This window comes from Leucoraja erinacea, chromosome 25, assembly GCF_028641065.1.
Source record: "Leucoraja erinacea ecotype New England chromosome 25, Leri_hhj_1, whole genome shotgun sequence".
NCBI lineage: Eukaryota > Metazoa > Chordata > Chondrichthyes > Rajiformes > Rajidae > Leucoraja > Leucoraja erinaceus.
In genome coordinates, this window is record NC_073401.1 from 10163429 (window position 1) to 10180174 (window position 16746).

The following is a 16746-nucleotide window of genomic DNA, read 5'->3' on the forward strand; positions in this document are numbered from 1 at the left end:
GTGAAAGGCTTGGATAGAGTGGATGTTTCCACTAGTGGGAGAGTCTAGGACTAGAGGTCATAGCCTCAGAATTAAAGGATGCTCTTTTCAATACAATACAATACAATACCGTTTATATGACATGAAGTTCAAACAAAATTTTGTTTCTGCAGTCATACAAGAAAAGAACCAAGACACACACCAACACAATTTACACAAACATCCATCACAGTGAATCTCCTCCTCACTGTGATGGAAGGCAAAGTCTTGTCTCTCCCCTGCTCTCCATTCCTCTCCCGAAGTCAAAGTCAAAGCCCCCGGCGGGCGCTAGCAAGTCCCACGGCGACTTAAAGCCACGCCGGGCGATGTAAGGCCCTGCCCCGGGTCTTGATGTTGGAGCCCCTGGCGGGCGCTAGCAAGTCCGCGGCCATTTAAAGCCACGCCGGGCGATGTAAGGCCCCGCTCCAGGTCACTTTCAACCCCACAATTCGAGCAGGAGAAGTCGCCGTTGCCGGTGCACCGCAAAGCGGTCTCACACCGGGGACCCGCGAGCTCCCGATGTCACCATCCACCGGAGTCGGGTCGCAGCAGCGCGCCACCACAGCTCTCCACGCTCCGAAGCTGGCCAGCTCTACGATGGTAGGTCTGCAGCTCCGCCGGCTCCGTGACTTGAGCTGTCATTCCTGTTAGATCCGCTCCACGGTGCTCGGCCCCAACGGCAACGGAGACCCAACAGGGAAAGGTCGGGTCCCCGTACAGGGAAGAGATCTAAAAGTTTCCCCCACCCACCCTCCCCGCCCCCCACACATACACAGTCAAAAAACCACGACAAACTATACACTCTACAGGACAATAAAATAAAAAAAGACAGACGGACTGCAGAGGCCGCTGTGACGCTGGTTGCCCCGCGAACCCTTTTTGGAAGGGAGGAGGAATTTCTTTAGTCAGAGGGTGGTGAGTCTGTGGAATTCTTTGCCACAGAACGCTGTGGAGGCCATGTCAGTGGATATATTTAAGGCAGAGATAGATAGATTCTTGATTAGTACGGATGTCAGAAGTTTTGGGGAGAAGGCAGGAGAATGGGGTGAGGAAGGAGGGAGAGATAGATCAGCCATGGTTGAATGGTGGAGTGGACTTCATGGGCCGAATGACCTAATTCTGCTCCTATCACTTATCTTCATCTTCTTGCCTATGGCGTGCACAGCCTAAAGTTGTAGGACAACTTGTTCTATTTGATCTTATTTGATTGTGCACGCCGGGTTGATTGCATTCGTCGAAACAGGGCGGACCACGTGAAGGTTGCAATCTTCCACCCCCTATCACATGATCTCATGCTGGTGTGCTCTGAGCTTTTGCAACTCATGGCTGGAGGTTCACTAGGCTTCTTGGTGCCTTCAAATCAATGTGGGATTATGGTTTGGAGGCTCCCTGACATTTGAACAATTGTTCACGATGTTGCAAATGTACTAAATGGAAATATATCCGCCTGCCCCATGCCAACTTCTGATGTAAGTAGCAGGACTGAGATGGAACAACAATTTAAAACAAGATCTTGTTTGTTTAAATGGAATGTTTTGTGCCGAGAGCATGTTGTGCTCTGTGAAAGTGCTTATATTCTAACTGGAGAACTGAGGCATTTCACCAGACAAGATCAATTTACTCAACACTGAATAAACATGAACATCAGCAGAAAAATGCTGGGCAAATGATCCGGAAACTGTGCAGGGAGTGAAGGATAGTTATATATAGGTTCTGTGCATAAAGTCAATTCCAGTCACTTGTGGCAGAATGATCGCCTACATGTTAGATGGGTAGACCATCCAATCATCATCTGGTCATTCTGCTATAATATCAGCCGGATACTGTAATTTGGCTGATTACAGTATTGTCACAATAAGTAGCCTTGCCTTGCAGAGGAAGAAAAAATATTTTTCCTCAGCTTCTTGTGATTTTTTTTTTTTTTTTTTTTCTGGGGCCACTGCCTTGTTCTTATTCAAAGGCAGTCTCTCAGGGTTGAAAATAATTTGCTTCCATGACATTCCCTGCGTTGTGGAGCGATTGATTGAAAGATGCAGCATGGAAACAGGACCTTCAGCCCACCCCAGTCCACGCCAACCATCGATCGCCTGTTCACATCAGTTCTGGGTTACTCCACTTTCGTATCCACTCCCCGCACAGTAGGGTCATATTCAAGAGGCAAATTAACCCACATGTCTTTGGGATAGGGGAGGAGACCATGGGTCACAGAGAGAACGTGCAAACTCCACTCAAGTAGCACCCAAGGTGAGAATCGAACCCTGGTCACTGGCGCAGCGGTCACTGCAGCTTTGTAGTTCTACCAGCTGTGCCACTGTGTCGCCTAAAGAGCCTCACATGCCACCGCAGGTAGATGTTAGCAGGATTATGGCATTATGCTTCCACTGTATTTGGCCTACTTGTGCTCCTCGAATAAAGACTCAAAGAGCTTAGACTTTCCAGGTGCATGAAACAGGAATTCCATGCAGTTGCTGAGGATGTTGCACCAATTTGAAGGATGATTTGAGGCTGCCTTTAAAGCATTTTTCTCTGTCCTTCTGGAAATTGCTTGCTGTAAGTTTGTGACCTTGCCTCTGCCATCTGGAGTGTGGAAAGCGTTGCAGGGAACTTTAGAGACATTTTATTCATCACTTGACTCCTTCCTGTATGTCACAGGAAGATTTACCATCATTCACCCTCTCATGGAGTTGCTATGCCATTCTGCCTCAACAAGAGATATATCGGGCATCCGGGTATTTCAATGTGCCCCTGTTACAAATAAAGTGCGTGGAACATCACTGACCATTGAACGCAGGCTTCTTTTATCTTGGGATTCGGTCAAATGAGAGGGGAAGATATTTCTCAATGTTGCCCATCCCAATCCATTGCCCATAGTGTTATGGATTCATACAGCAAGGACACAAGCCCTTCAGCCCAACTCGTCCATGTTAACGAAGATGCTCCACCTACACGTCCCAATTGCCCCTTATTTGGCCCATGTCTCTCAAAAACTTTCCTATCCATATACCTGTCTGAATAGCTCTTGAATGTTGTTATTGCATTTGCTTCAACTACCTCCTCTGACAGCTCAATAATCCTCACCATCATTCTATGTTCTAAATGACAATATAATTGCTTGATCAATCACAGAGCCTATTCCGGAGGAGACAGGGATGGTGTATAGCTGTGTCATTGCACTAACCCTTCTTTGTTTTTTTTTTTGTATATTTATTTATTTAGGGGATCAGTTGTCCATTTTTGTATATCGTATTTGCCCCTGCAGTGAGGGGGTGGGGGAGCAGGGAGAACAATTAAGAGTCAACACTATTGGTGGGTCAGGCATCATACTTGGGCCAGGCCAGATAAGAATGGTAGCTGTGGTTCTCTCTCCTCAATCGTCCTCATTTTAATACTTCCGCTTATTTCTTTAAATGCTCTTCACTAGAGTGTTAATCTAGAGGGCGTGAATAACCTTCTCCAGATCCGGGCGGCACGGTGACGCAGCAGGAAAGTTGCTGCCTGACAGCGCCTGAGACCCGGGTTCGATCCTGACTATGGATTTTGTCTGTATGGAGTTTGTACGTTCTCTCCATGACCTGCATGCATTTTCTTAGGGTGCTCCGATTTCCTCCCACACTTCAAAGACATACAGATTTGTAGGTTAATTGGCTTTGGTAAAATTGTAAATTGAGCCTAGTGTGTAGGATTGTGCTAATGTGCAAGGATTGCTGGTCAGTGCAGTTTTTCTGCGCTGTATCTCTAAAGTAGGCCAACTCACAATTGGGAAGTACCACCAGTGCAAAATCATCCCAAATTCACTCTTAGGATTTGTGAATGGGTAGATCACTGGGATCTCCAAGGGCAACATCCCGAGCATTAGATTTTAATCACACTAGGCCCAATATTGATAGGTGGCCATCTTGTCTACAGCTACAGCTGCCAACATTATACATAGGGCCCAGTCTTTTGATATCTCTAAATGGCTCTAATTTGGATTTGATCATCCCTTGCAAGATTTTTTTTTCTTGTAGCTGATCCCAGAATCATCTGTAATATCAAAGCCATTGCTTTTGCATGTCCTTGCACCAAATCTGTTTTGGCGCAATCTCTGGTGATCCTATTGACTGCAGTCTCCCTGCTGAGTTTTGCCCGTGATGACAATACTTTATTTGCAAAATGAGTGCAACCCTGCTTGGTCCAATTCTACCAGAATGAAACAGCCACTTATTACCATGCCTATAATGGTGCAATCAATTAGAAGAGTTATTAGAATTACAAGTGCTTAGGATTTATTGAGCATGTCTGATGGTACTTTGGTTAAACAAGAATTCAGTCCTCACTGTTGATTATAAAGCATATCAAATGCCAGATGAATAATTATAAATTTAATACACGCTCACTCCAAAATTGCTCGCACACACGCCGCACGTGCTATCACGCGCACACACACACACTATTAATATATATATAATATTTAGAATGCATGTGTTGTGCTATATCTGTATTGCAAATATAATATTGTAATATAATATTGTAATATAATTGATGTTGTTATGTGCTAGTCTTTAAAAAAAAAACCTTAATTACAATAAGCCTCTCCATTTTCATTAACAAATAAGTTAAGCCACGTAAGCCTCAACCAATGGAAAGCCCGCCTATTGAGTGCCAGTGTTATTTGTCATGTACGTAATTGCTGCTCTGCACCAGTACAATATGGGCACCATTTTCACGTGAAACATCATATTGAGTACATGATCCAAATCATGAACTAAATAATGAAACCGCGATGAAAAAATTAGCAACTGCCAATTCTTGAGCATTAACGTCTTGGATAGCCTTTCCTGGGCCCTGCACATAGATACAATGATAATGAAGGCATGCCAGTGCATCTGATTCCTTAGACATTTAAAGAGGTTATGTCTCGGAATACTCTTAACAAGCCTTTACAGGTGTTCTGTTTTTTTTTCCAATATTTTTATTAGAAGCAATGTACAATTGTATTAATCATGGCACATAACGTAATACATTTCGTGTACAACTTCTTGTTTTAAATTTAACAATAGAAAAATAATAGACGCAAGAAAAGAAGAGAAAAGAAGAGATTAAGGAAAGTAGTGATGTGTAGGCCCCAGAAGTGAACAATTAGTAGTTTGTGGATAGATGGAGAGAAAGAGCCCATAGAAATGCAGAAAAAAAGAGAAGACCAGAAAGGAAGAGCAAAAAAAAGAAATAGACAAAAAAGGGGAGGAGAAAAAAAAAAAAACAGAACAGAAAAGAAAAGGAATATACCTACTTCATATCTTTCCACACCCCTCACCCAGTTCTGAAACGGTTAATTTCCAGAGTTATGTTGCACCACAGGTATACTGTTAAAAGTATCCTGACTGGTAGCATCATGGTCTCATATGGCAACTCCAACACACAGGAATGCAAGAGGATGCAGGGAGTGTGGACTCAGCCTGGCCTATCACGGGTTCATCCCTCCCCTCCATTACCCAGGGGTTACGGGGAGAAGGCAAGAGAATGGGGTGGAGAGGGAAAGATAGACCAGCCATGATTGAGCAGCGGAGTAGACTTGATGGGCCGAATTCCGCTCCTATTGCTTATGAAAAGCATCTGCATGACGTGCTACCTCAAGGTGCCATCTAGAATCCCCACCATCGGAGCCATGCTCTCTTCTCTCTTTCCTTCAACCCAACACCACCAGGCTCAGGAACACGTACTTTTCACCAACTATCAAGTTCTTGAACTAAGCAACATAACTCCAATCCTACCTCAACAATAGAACGCCATGGGCCATCTCTTCCCCTGTTATGGACCTGATATTGAAATTGTAGCAAAAGATTGGATAAAATTATAGAATTTGCCAGAGGAGGTAGTTGAGGAAAGTACTATCACAACATTTAAATCGCATTTAGACAGGTACATGGATAGGACAGGTAGGAAAGAATTGGGGAATTACGAACAGCAACCTCCTGTTTCCACATTTCACTTTGCATGTATACACTCCCAAAGTTACTGTCTGATTTCCTCTCTATTGCAGTGATCATTGACAGTCTCGCTGTCGTTTCTCATTGCAACTCCCAAACACATAAATAAAGCATGAGAATGGCTTCTTTTGTCATTTGCAACAATCTATCTTCACTAAATAATGTTTAAACATCCCTGATAGGAAACAGACGACACAGAATAAATCTTAGACATTTTTGGCAAATATAAATCTTAAATCGCATGTGAATATTTTACTGGTGATATAATCCAATATCCTTTAAAATTAAATATTATATGATTGAAAAAAGAAACCAGATGCAGACTGTTAGTTTTCTTTCTTTAATTGGTTTGAAGAGGAACAATCACGTTGTGTAACTGAATGCACAATTTATTCTTTTGCAATCAAAATGAATATGAGGTTAATGTTCTGAAGTAATTAATTTGCAAAGAACATTGAACGGTACAGCACAGGAACAGGCCCTTTGGCCCACAATGTCTGTGCGAACCAAGTGTCAATGTAATCTAATCTCACCTGTCTGTTAATGGTCCATATCCCTCTATTCCATGCCCGTTTACACGTCTGTCTAAATGCCTCTTTGCTATCGTATCTGCTTCGAGCTTGTGAGGCAGGTCCTCCCCTGCACAGAACCATGCTGGCTGTCCTTAATAAGGGTATGCTTTTGTAAATGTGTTAGTAACTCAGTGGGACAGGCAATAAGTGGCATTTTGGGCCGAGATCCTTCTTCCGACTCTCCTCTTATCACTGATGTAAGACCCGCCAGCCTATCCCTTCCCAGATTATCCCTGTTGGGCTTCTTAAACTATTCTTCAGCCTTCTGGTTCCTCGCCCATGGTAAAAGAAGACACAGAGATTTCGGTCAATCTCCTCCCTTGCTTCCTTCAGTATCCTGGGATAGATCCCAGCTCCTGGGGAATTTTTCACCTCATGTTTTTCCAAGACATGCAACACTTTTTCCTTCTTAATATCGACATGCCCTAGAATGTAAATATAGCTTTCTCTAATCTCACCATCTTCTATGTCCTTCTCCCTGATGAGTACCAAATCTAAGGACTTATCAAGGACCTTGCCTAGACATATATTTCATCTTTTGTCCTCGAACAGACATTACCCTCTCAAGCTGCCCTCTTGCTTCTAATAAATGTATTAAATGTCTTCAAATTCACCTGAATCCGACTTGCCAAGGTCATTTCAAGGCTCCTTTTGGTCCCTTAATTCCTTGTCTAAGTTTTTTCCTGCTTTCGTACACTCCTGAAGGGCCTTGCCTGACTTCAGCTTCCTAAACCTGCTTCCTCATTCTTTTTGACTAAGCTTACAATATCTCTTGTCATACAAGATTTCTGAATCTGTCCACCCTTGTCTTTCTTCCTCGTGGGAACTTGCTGATTCTGAATTCTGAACAACTTGCCTTTAAAAGTTTCCTACGTGTCAGATGCAGATTTGGCCTCAGACAGCCACTCCTAATCTCCTTGCTCCAGATCTTGCCTAATGCAGTTGTGGTTAGCCTTTCTCCAATTTAGTGCTTTCATCCAAGGACTAGTCTAATCTTTATCTGTAAAGATATTACAACTTAAGCAATTATGATCATGGTTCCCAAAATGTCCCCTCCCACCCCTTGAAATGGTGGTCACTTCACCACCCATATTCCCTGGTTTAATATAGCCCCCTTCCCCAGTTGAGTCATCGACTTGTTTCAAGAAATGCTTCTGGATGCACCTAACAAATCCTGCCCCATCCAAGGTACTAACAGGAAGGAAGTCCCAGTCAATATTCAACAATTGCAATAAATGTTTGTACGAGAAGTGCATCGACTGCTTTAGCTGTGTTAACTATTATTGATGTTCAAACCTAGGTGTGTGGGCACATGGTGACTACGCGAAAATAAACCCCAAAACTGGAGGGATCGTGATGCTGGGCAGAAGGTAGGTTTGAGAAATTAAAACTGTTCTTCCTCTCTGAGCGTGTATTTACCGTGGTGCCACACATTTAAACACATGGTATCAAGGTGTGTCTACATTGGGGAAAGCTTCAATAACATTTTCATCAAGCTTTCACCAGGTGATTAGTGTTAACGGAACAGGCAGCAACTGCGGGATCATTGGTCACCGAGGGGTGAGGCGTAGAGGTGGCAGGTGGAAGGTTGTCTATGGCTGCAGAAGACAGATCAAATAGATAGTTGGGCAGAGTGTTGACAGATAGTGGTGCACCGGTCGAGTTGCTGCCTTACAGCACTTGCAGCGCCAGAGACACTGGTTCGATCCCCACTACAGGTGCTGTCTGTGCGGAGTTTGTATGTTCTCCCCGTGACTGCGTGGGTTTTCTCCGAGATCTTCGGTTTTCTCCCACAATTCAATAGACATACAGGTTTGTAGGTTAATTGACTTGGTAGAAGTGTAAATTGCCCCTAGTGTGTGTAGGATAACGTTAATGTGCGGGGATCGCTGGTCGGTGAGGACTCGGTGGACCAAAGGGTCTGTTTCCGCGCAGTACCTCTCAACTAAACTAAACTAAACTATACGTGATTACAATGTAATCCCAACAAATGCAAGTGGATGAATTTTGGGAAGTTAAATTTGGGTAGGTCCTATACATTAAAAGGTAAGGCCCTGAGGAATGTGGATGAACACAGGGATCTTATAGTTCAAGTCCATTGTTCTCTGAATGTGGCAACATGTGTAGATAGGGTCGTGAACACTATTTGTGGGATGCTACCATCATAGATCAGGGTGGTATGCACAGTTGGAATGCTATTTTACAACCTAACAAAATACTAGTTAGACTGCCCTTAGAATATTGTGCACAGTTCTGAGTGCCACGCCATAGGAATGGTGTGATTGTACTGGAGACAATGTAGAGGATATTTGCCAAGGTGTTTCCAGGATTGGAAGAGTTTCGATATTAATTTAGTTTAGAGATAAAGCATGGAAAAAGGCCCTTCGGCCCATCAAGTCCAAACCGACCATTCATCACCCGTTCACATTAGTTATCCCAATATGCCACTCGGGACAATTTACAGAGGGCCATTTATCCTACAAATCTGCACATCTTTGGGATGTGGGTGGAAACTGGAGCACCTGGAGAAAACCCACACAGTCACAGGGAGAATGTACAAACTCCGTACAGACAGGACCCGTAGTCAGAAACCGAGTCTCGAGCGCTGTGAGGCAGCAGCTCTACCATTGCGCCACTGGGGAGAGATTTGATAGAATGTGCTTGGTTTCGCTGGGCGGAAGGAGATGGAGGGGCCACCCAATACATTATGAGATGTCGATAAGGTGGAAGTCAAAATCTTATTTGTATAATGGCATCAAAAGCAAGATGGCACGAGTTTAAAGTGAGTAAAACAAGGAGTTTTAAAGGGGATTTGAGGAGAAAGAATTTGCCAAAGAGAATGGTTGATATCTGACAAGTAGATACCTGCCTGAAGCGATTTAGTGTAGTTTAGAGATACAGCGCGGAAACAGGCCCTTCGGCCCTCCTCGCCAACCAGCGATCCCCGCACATTAACACTATCCTAGGCACACTAGGGACAATTTACACTTTAACCAAGCCAATTCACCTACAAACCTGTACGTCTTTGGAGTATGGGAGGAAACCGAAGATCTCGGAGAAAACCCACACGGTCACAGGGGAAGGACGTACAAATTCCGTACAGACAGCACCCGTAGTCAGGATCAAACACGGGTCTCAGGCGCTGTAAGCGCCGTAACGCAGCAACTCTACCGCGGCGCCACTGTCCCATGGTGTTGGAATCAGATACAATTAAGACATTTAGGTGACATTTAGACACAGGCAAGGCATTGAAGGATATGGACATAATGTGGGCAAAGGATTCCTGTCAATGGGCAAAGCTATCAGCATGGACAGAGTGGGTCAAAGCCCCTGTGTCTGTACTGTATGTGTCTATATGGCTCGAACAATTATCAAGAGCTACATTTGGAATTTGAGCATGGGCACAGATGGTTTGGTTTATCACTTTCTTTATTAATAATAAATTTTTACGGTTGTCTGTACCAAAATTATAAAACTTCTTGGAAAGTTGATTTTTTTTTGTTCTGATTTATGTTATAAAACGTTCTGCACTGTGGAAAATATTCCTTCAAGAAATAAGACTTATTTGCAAAATTTACAATGCAAAATAGTGGTGTTGTCAGCTGAATGGCAAGCATTCCCTTTCAAAAATACGCAGATGAGGCAGAATACCTGAAACGTGGGAGACATGGACACAATTAAATTAGGACAAGTTTTTAAGGTCTTATTTAATCCAATCTGCAATCAGGATATCCTTAATCTAACTTTGTAAAAGGATCAAAAGAGAAAGAAAAGGAGAACTGCCAAAACCAGTCATCACTATCGATTTGGTCTCTGACATTATATCAATTTGGCTGGGTCTATGCAGGTTTCAGTTTAGTTTAGACATACGGCGCAGAAACAGGCCTTTCAGCCCACCGAGTCTGCACCGGCCAGCGATCCCCGCACATTATCACAAGCCTACACACACTAGGGACAATTTAGGGACAAACTCCGTTCAGACAGCGCCCGTAGTCGGGATCGAACCCGTGTCACCGGCACCGTGCCAGAGGAAATTTTCCTTTCCTCTCTCCTGTATTTAATAATAATAATAATAAATTTTATTTATTGGGCGCCTTTCAGACATCTCAAGGGCACCTTACATAGGTTAACAGGAATATAAACATATAATCAGAATAAAATAAATAATAAAGACATCACAGAAACACAAATTAAAAACAGAATTCAGTCCAAAAACAAAAATCAAAAACACAATGTGAAGAGAGAGCAGCGGCAGCTAAAGCGCGCCAGCGTCCACTCTCCCTTCACGGCAGCCATCTTGGACAAAGACTAACAGGATTACCTTACAGACAAAAAATCATCCCCCCACAATGGATAGCACTGTGGGGGAAGGCACAAAGTCCAGTCCCCAACCCTAATTTAGTTTCAATACACAGTGGTGTAGTGGTAGATCTGCTGCCTCACAGCACCAGAGACCCGGGTTCAATCCTAACTAGGGATGCTGTCTGTGTGGAGTTTACACGTTCTCCCTGTGACCACGTGAGTTTTTCCTCGGGATTCTCTTGTTTCCTCCCACATCCTAAAGACGTGTGGGTCTGTAGGTTAATCAGCTTCTGTAAATTGCCCCTAGTGTGTAGGATGCAAATCAAGGATATCATAGAACTAGTGTACAGGTGATCGTTGGTGACTCGGCGGGAAGAAGGGCCTGTTTTCCAAGCAGTATCTCTTAACTGAACTAAACTAAACAATTTGTAGGTTCATTGGCAAATATTTTGATTGAAACATCACAGAAGCATGCCCAGATTTTGACCATGTTAGATTTTAAAAAACGGCATCTCACCAGCTTTCTGATGTTCAGTCCTGCCTGTAAGTGTACTAGCGTCTCAGGATTGTTCATGCAGATATATATCATGTTATCAGGAAATGCTGTCAGGAACAAAATCAATGCTTCAAAACATAACCTCTCATCAGAAATGGAAATGGTTGGAGATTAAAACAAGGTACAATAAGGTACAGAGAGTGTACGGGGGCAAAGATTGGAACAAAAGCAAAGATTTGATGGACAGCATTGGAAATTAAATAATAAAAGGATGATGGAAGATATCATCCTTATTTGGACATCACAAGGATACAGTGCTTGTTAAACATAGTGGGTTATACATGATTTTCATGCCTATTTCTTTGGTTATACATTGGCAGCACAATGGGGCAGCTTGTGGAGCATAAGAGACCTGGGTTTGATCCTGACCTCGGGTGCTAGCTGTGTGGAGTTTGCACGTTCTCCCTGTGATCGCATGGGTTTCCTCCAAGTGCTCTGGTTTCTTCTCCACATCCCAAAGATATGCGGGTTTATCGGTAAATTGGTCTCTGTAAATCACCCTAGTGTGTTGGGAGTGGATATGAAAATAGGATAACAGAACTAGTGAGAACGGGTGATTCCGGTAGGCGGCGCGACTCTCGTCAGCAGCGGCCTCTGCAGCCCGTCCGCGTTTTAATTATTTTTTGTCTCTGTTTCTATGTAGTTTTTGTTATTTTTTGTTGGGGTGTGTGTGTGGGGGGGTGGTGGGGTGGGCGGGAGGGGGTAACTTTTAAATCACTCCCTGCACGGGAGACCCGACCTTTTCTTGTCGAGTCTCCGTTGTCGTTGGGGCTGCAACGAGGAGCGGCCTCCAACAGGAGAAGACCGGGGACTCTGGTGCCGACGACTCACCTCACCGTCGCGGAGCTGGCCGAGTCCAGAGCGGGTGGAGCAGTGGTGGAGCGCTGCTGCTGCTGCGGCCCGACCTCCGGAGATTTCGTAGGCTGCAACTGCGGGTCTGGCGGACGGCGGCACCGGGAGCCCGCGGGTCCCTGGAGGGAGACCGCTTTTCAGGGCTCTCGCAACGGCAACTTCTCCCGCCCGAGTTGCGGGGTTGAAGAGCTCCTGGAGCGGGGCCTGACATCACCGCCCCGCGCGGCTTGGAATGGACGCGGGACTCTGCGAGCGCCCGCCGGGGGCTCTAACACCAAGACCCGGTGTGCGACCTGGCACCACCCGGCGTGGCTTTAATGGCCGCGGGACAATCGCCATCGCCAGCCGGGGGCTTTGACTTTGACTCTGACATCGGGGGGGGGGGAGAGTGCAGTGGAGAGATAAGTTTTTTTTGGCCTTTCCATCACAGCGATGTGATGGATGTTTATGTAAATTATGTTGTCTTGGGTCTATTTGTTTGTAATGTATGGCTGCAGAATCGGCATTTCGTTTGGACCTCAAGGAGTCCAAATGACAATTAAATTGAATCTTGAATCTTGATGGCCGGCGTGGACTCGATAGGCAGAAGGGCCTGTATTCAAACTTAAAATAGAATTGCATTACGTGTGCTCAGTTCATTTCCCAGTTCTTATTCTCTTCAGTACAATATGATTGATGCATTGTCAAATTCTATGATTATGCGTATTTTAAACCCAGAATTGTAGCTTTAGAATTGTAGCGATACGTTGTACTTGAGCATCTGACCTCAGTCATTGTAGACAATTCTGGGATGTTTAACATGGGTGTTTAACTCTTGACCCACCAGCTTACAAAATGCAGGTTTGGCAGCAACTGCAGTGAGATAGGGGGCTTTGGAAGGCCTTCTTTCATCATTCAATTCGATATCTTATGGCGCTGTCCCACTGTACAAGCTCATTGAACAGCTCTGCCGAGTTTAAAAAAAAATCAAACTCGTGGAAGCACGTAGAATGCACGTAGCGGGTACGTCGGAGCACGGGACGTCTCTAAGCGGCTCGTAACGCTAACAGCAGGCACACGGGAAACGCGGTAAGCTCGGGAAGACTCGTGAAGATTTTTCAACATGTTGAAAAATGTCCACGAGAGCCCCGAGTACCTACGAGCGGCCATTACCTTAAATCTCCGAGTTCGAATCAGGGCAAACTTGGAGAACTCTTGAACGAGCTCATACAGTGGGACAGGCCCATTATGATGTTAACATGACAAATGCCTTAAAATGAATCATAGATTAATTTAAGGATTAAAGAATTGTTCCATTGGCAGCATCTCACTGATACACTGGTTACCTTAGAAACGTAGCAGTGTTTTTACTTTATTCATTTTCTGGGGCTAGTTGATCATTTCAGAGGACATTGAAGAGTGACATACCTGTCGACGTCTGGTGTCACTTATCAGAAAACGAGGTGCAAATGGCAGTTATACGACAAGCAATTTCATGGTCACTAAAGCTATTTTTAAAAGTTCATGTTAACATAAAGAGTGGACTTAGGCTATTTCGCTCCTCAAGTCTACTCCGGCATAGGATCGTGGCTGATCTATTTTTCCCTCTCAACCCATTCTCCTGCCTTTTCCCCTTAATCTTTGATACTAATCAAGAACCCATCAAACTTCTCAATAAAAATACCCAACGACTTGGGCTCCACAGCCGTCTGTAGCTATGAATTCCACAGATTCACCGTCCTCTGGCTAAAGAAATTCCTCCTCTTGACGATCTGAATTTAAACTCCATCTTCCATGGTGGGGCCTCTGTGGATTGTTGGTCCCAATGCTGTGGATTCACCAGCTCGGTAGTTGAACCACAGTCCCATCACAAGCACCATGCCTCCTTTTACTGTACCTTCTTATTAATTGACAATAAACAAAACTGTTGTTCTTTGAGGCTAGTGAAAACAGAACAGACTCCTCAGTGGAAATGAAACAGTTAACGTTTCAGGTGTTGGACATGATGTCAGAATTCTTGCCTTTTTTTTTAATGATTTTCGTCTTTTGAGTAGAAAGGATTTCCATGGATTAACTTCTTATGTGTAATAGATTGGAGGTTTTTGAATCCGTCATTCATTCTAAAATAATGAATAACAGTGGCGCAGCGGTAGAGTTGCTGCCATACAGCATCAGAGACCCGGGTTCGATCCTAACTATGGGTGCTGTCAGCACGGAGTTTGCATGTTCTCCCTGTGACCCTGTGGGTTTTCTCCGGGTGCTCCAGTTTCCTCCCACATTCACAAGACGTGCAGGTTTGTAGGTTAATTTTCTTCAGCACAAATTGTAAATTGTCCTTGGTTATTAGGAAATCCTGTACGGGGATTGCTGGTCGGTGCAGACTCGGTGGGCCGAAGGGCCTGTTTCGGTGCTGTAGCTCTAAACTAAACTAAACTAAATTAAACCATTTGTTCTTTTTTTCCTTCCTTCGCTTACATATGTTTTGAACTGTAGAAGGCAGTCATGATGTGCGTTTCATAATTTAACCCCATTCTATAAGGTGCTCAGTGGAATGTTTTGTTTTTTTAAATTGTAATACTCAAATATGTTTCTCCTTTCTGCAGTGATGGCACCTTGAATCCAAATGGAGTGAGATTTGGAAGCTCTGAAATCTATCACATCGGTAAGCTTTAAAGTGTGGAGCTCCAATGAGGTGTTTAGCAGTAACTACACAGTGGCACAGCTGGTAGAGCTGCTGCCTCTCAGCGCCATAGACACAGGTCGAACCTGATATCAGCTGCTGTCTACATGGGGTTTGCACATTCTCCCTGTGACCCTATGGGTTTCCTCCGGTTTCTTCCTGCATCCCAAAGACGTGAGGGTTTGGTGGTTAATTGGCCTCTTAATTGTCCCTGGTGTGTAGGGAGTGGTTGAGAAAGTGGAATAACACATAACTAATGGGAATGGGTTATCGATGGTCGGTATGGACTCGGTGGGCCGAAGGGCCTGTTTCCGTGCTGTATTTCTAAACTGAGCTAAATAGTTATATTTTTTGCTGCTTTTCAAGGGTTTAATTTCTGCAGATTGAATTGAATTGAATACATTTTGTTAGCCAAGTATGTATACATACAAGGAATTTGTACTTGGTGCTTTGCTCGCAAGGATAACAATACGATATACAGTAGACAATTAAAAATAAAACATAATTTAAATGTGAAGAATAAAATAAAATACCAGAACAAAAGGGGGCTACAGACTTTTGGTTATTAAGTGGAGCTACTGCCTGTTTTTATGCCTGGCTGTGGCGGCTTTGACAGTCCGGAGTCGCCTTCCAGAGGGAAGTACTTCAAAGAATTTATGGCCAGGTTGAGAGGGGATCAGAGATGATCTTACCCACTCGCTTCCTGGCCCTTGCAGTGTACATTGTCGATGGGGGGAGGGTTGCAGCCAACAACCTTCTCGATTGATCGAAAGATGCGCTGCAGCCTCCGGATGTCGTGCTTGGTGGCTGAGCCAAACCACACCATGATGGAGAAGGTGAGGGCAGACTCTATGATAGAGAAGGTGAGGGCAGTATAAAACTGGACCATCATTGCTTGTGGCAGAGTGTGTTTTCTCAGCTGCCACTGGAAGTACATCCTCTGTTGGGCCTATTTTTACTGTGGAGTCGATGGTGGCCTCCCCATTTTAGGTCCTTGGAGATGATGGTTCCCAGGAACTTGAAAGACTCCGCAGATGCGACTGTGGTGTTGTTAATGGTGAGTGGGGGGGAGGGGAGGGGTAGCGTTCCTAAAGTCTACAATCAATTCCACTGTCTTAAGAGCATTGAGCTCCAGGTTGTTGCGATGGAACCAGCTGTGTCACTTCCTGTCTGTAGGCAGATTCCTCCCCATCCTAGATCAGTCCAATCAGGGTTGTGTCGTTCGCAAACTTGAGAAGCTTGACAGAGGAGTCAGTGGAGGTGCAGTCATTGGTGTAGAGAGAGGAGAGGAGAGTGGAGTGGAGAGTACGCAGCCCTGTGGTGCTCCTATGCTGAGGGTCAGCGGGTCCGAGATGTACTTTCCCAGCCTCACATGCTGCTTCCTGTCGGTCAGGAAGCTGGTGATCCACTGACAGAGGGGTTCAGGCACAGTCAACTGGGACAGTTTGGAGTGTAGTAGCTCTGGCACAATGGTGTTGAATGCAGAGCTAAAATCCACAAACAAAATCCTCGCATAGGTCCTCTGGCGGTCTAGATGCTGGAAGATGAAGTGCAGGCCTAGGTTGACTGGGTCATCCACTGATCTATTGGCCCGGTATGCAAAGTGCAGGGGTTGCAGCAGGGGGTTTGTGATATTTTTCAGGTGGGCCAGCACAAGTCTTTCAAGCGTTTTCATGATTACGGAGGTCAGTGCGATGGGCCTGTAGTCATTAAGACCAGTAATCCTTGGCTTTTTGGGTACAGGAACAATAGTGGAGACTTTGAAGCAGGTAGGGAGCAGGTAGGGAGCAGGTTTGCAAGGACTGGTTGAAAATGTCTGTG

General features: G+C 44.6%; 1 protein-coding gene across 1 annotated transcript in view; it reads left to right on the forward strand.

The window, feature by feature from the left end:
* The window catches only part of aacs (acetoacetyl-CoA synthetase), a 129734-nt gene that overhangs the window by 108533 nt on the left and 4455 nt on the right, over nucleotides 1–16746 (forward strand). Inside the window, exons 15-16 of the mRNA XM_055655660.1 lie at nucleotides 7857–7926; nucleotides 14849–14907. Coding sequence (XP_055511635.1) covers nucleotides 7857–7926; nucleotides 14849–14907 — 129 coding nt within the window. The remainder of the gene's footprint in view (nucleotides 1–7856; nucleotides 7927–14848; nucleotides 14908–16746) is intronic.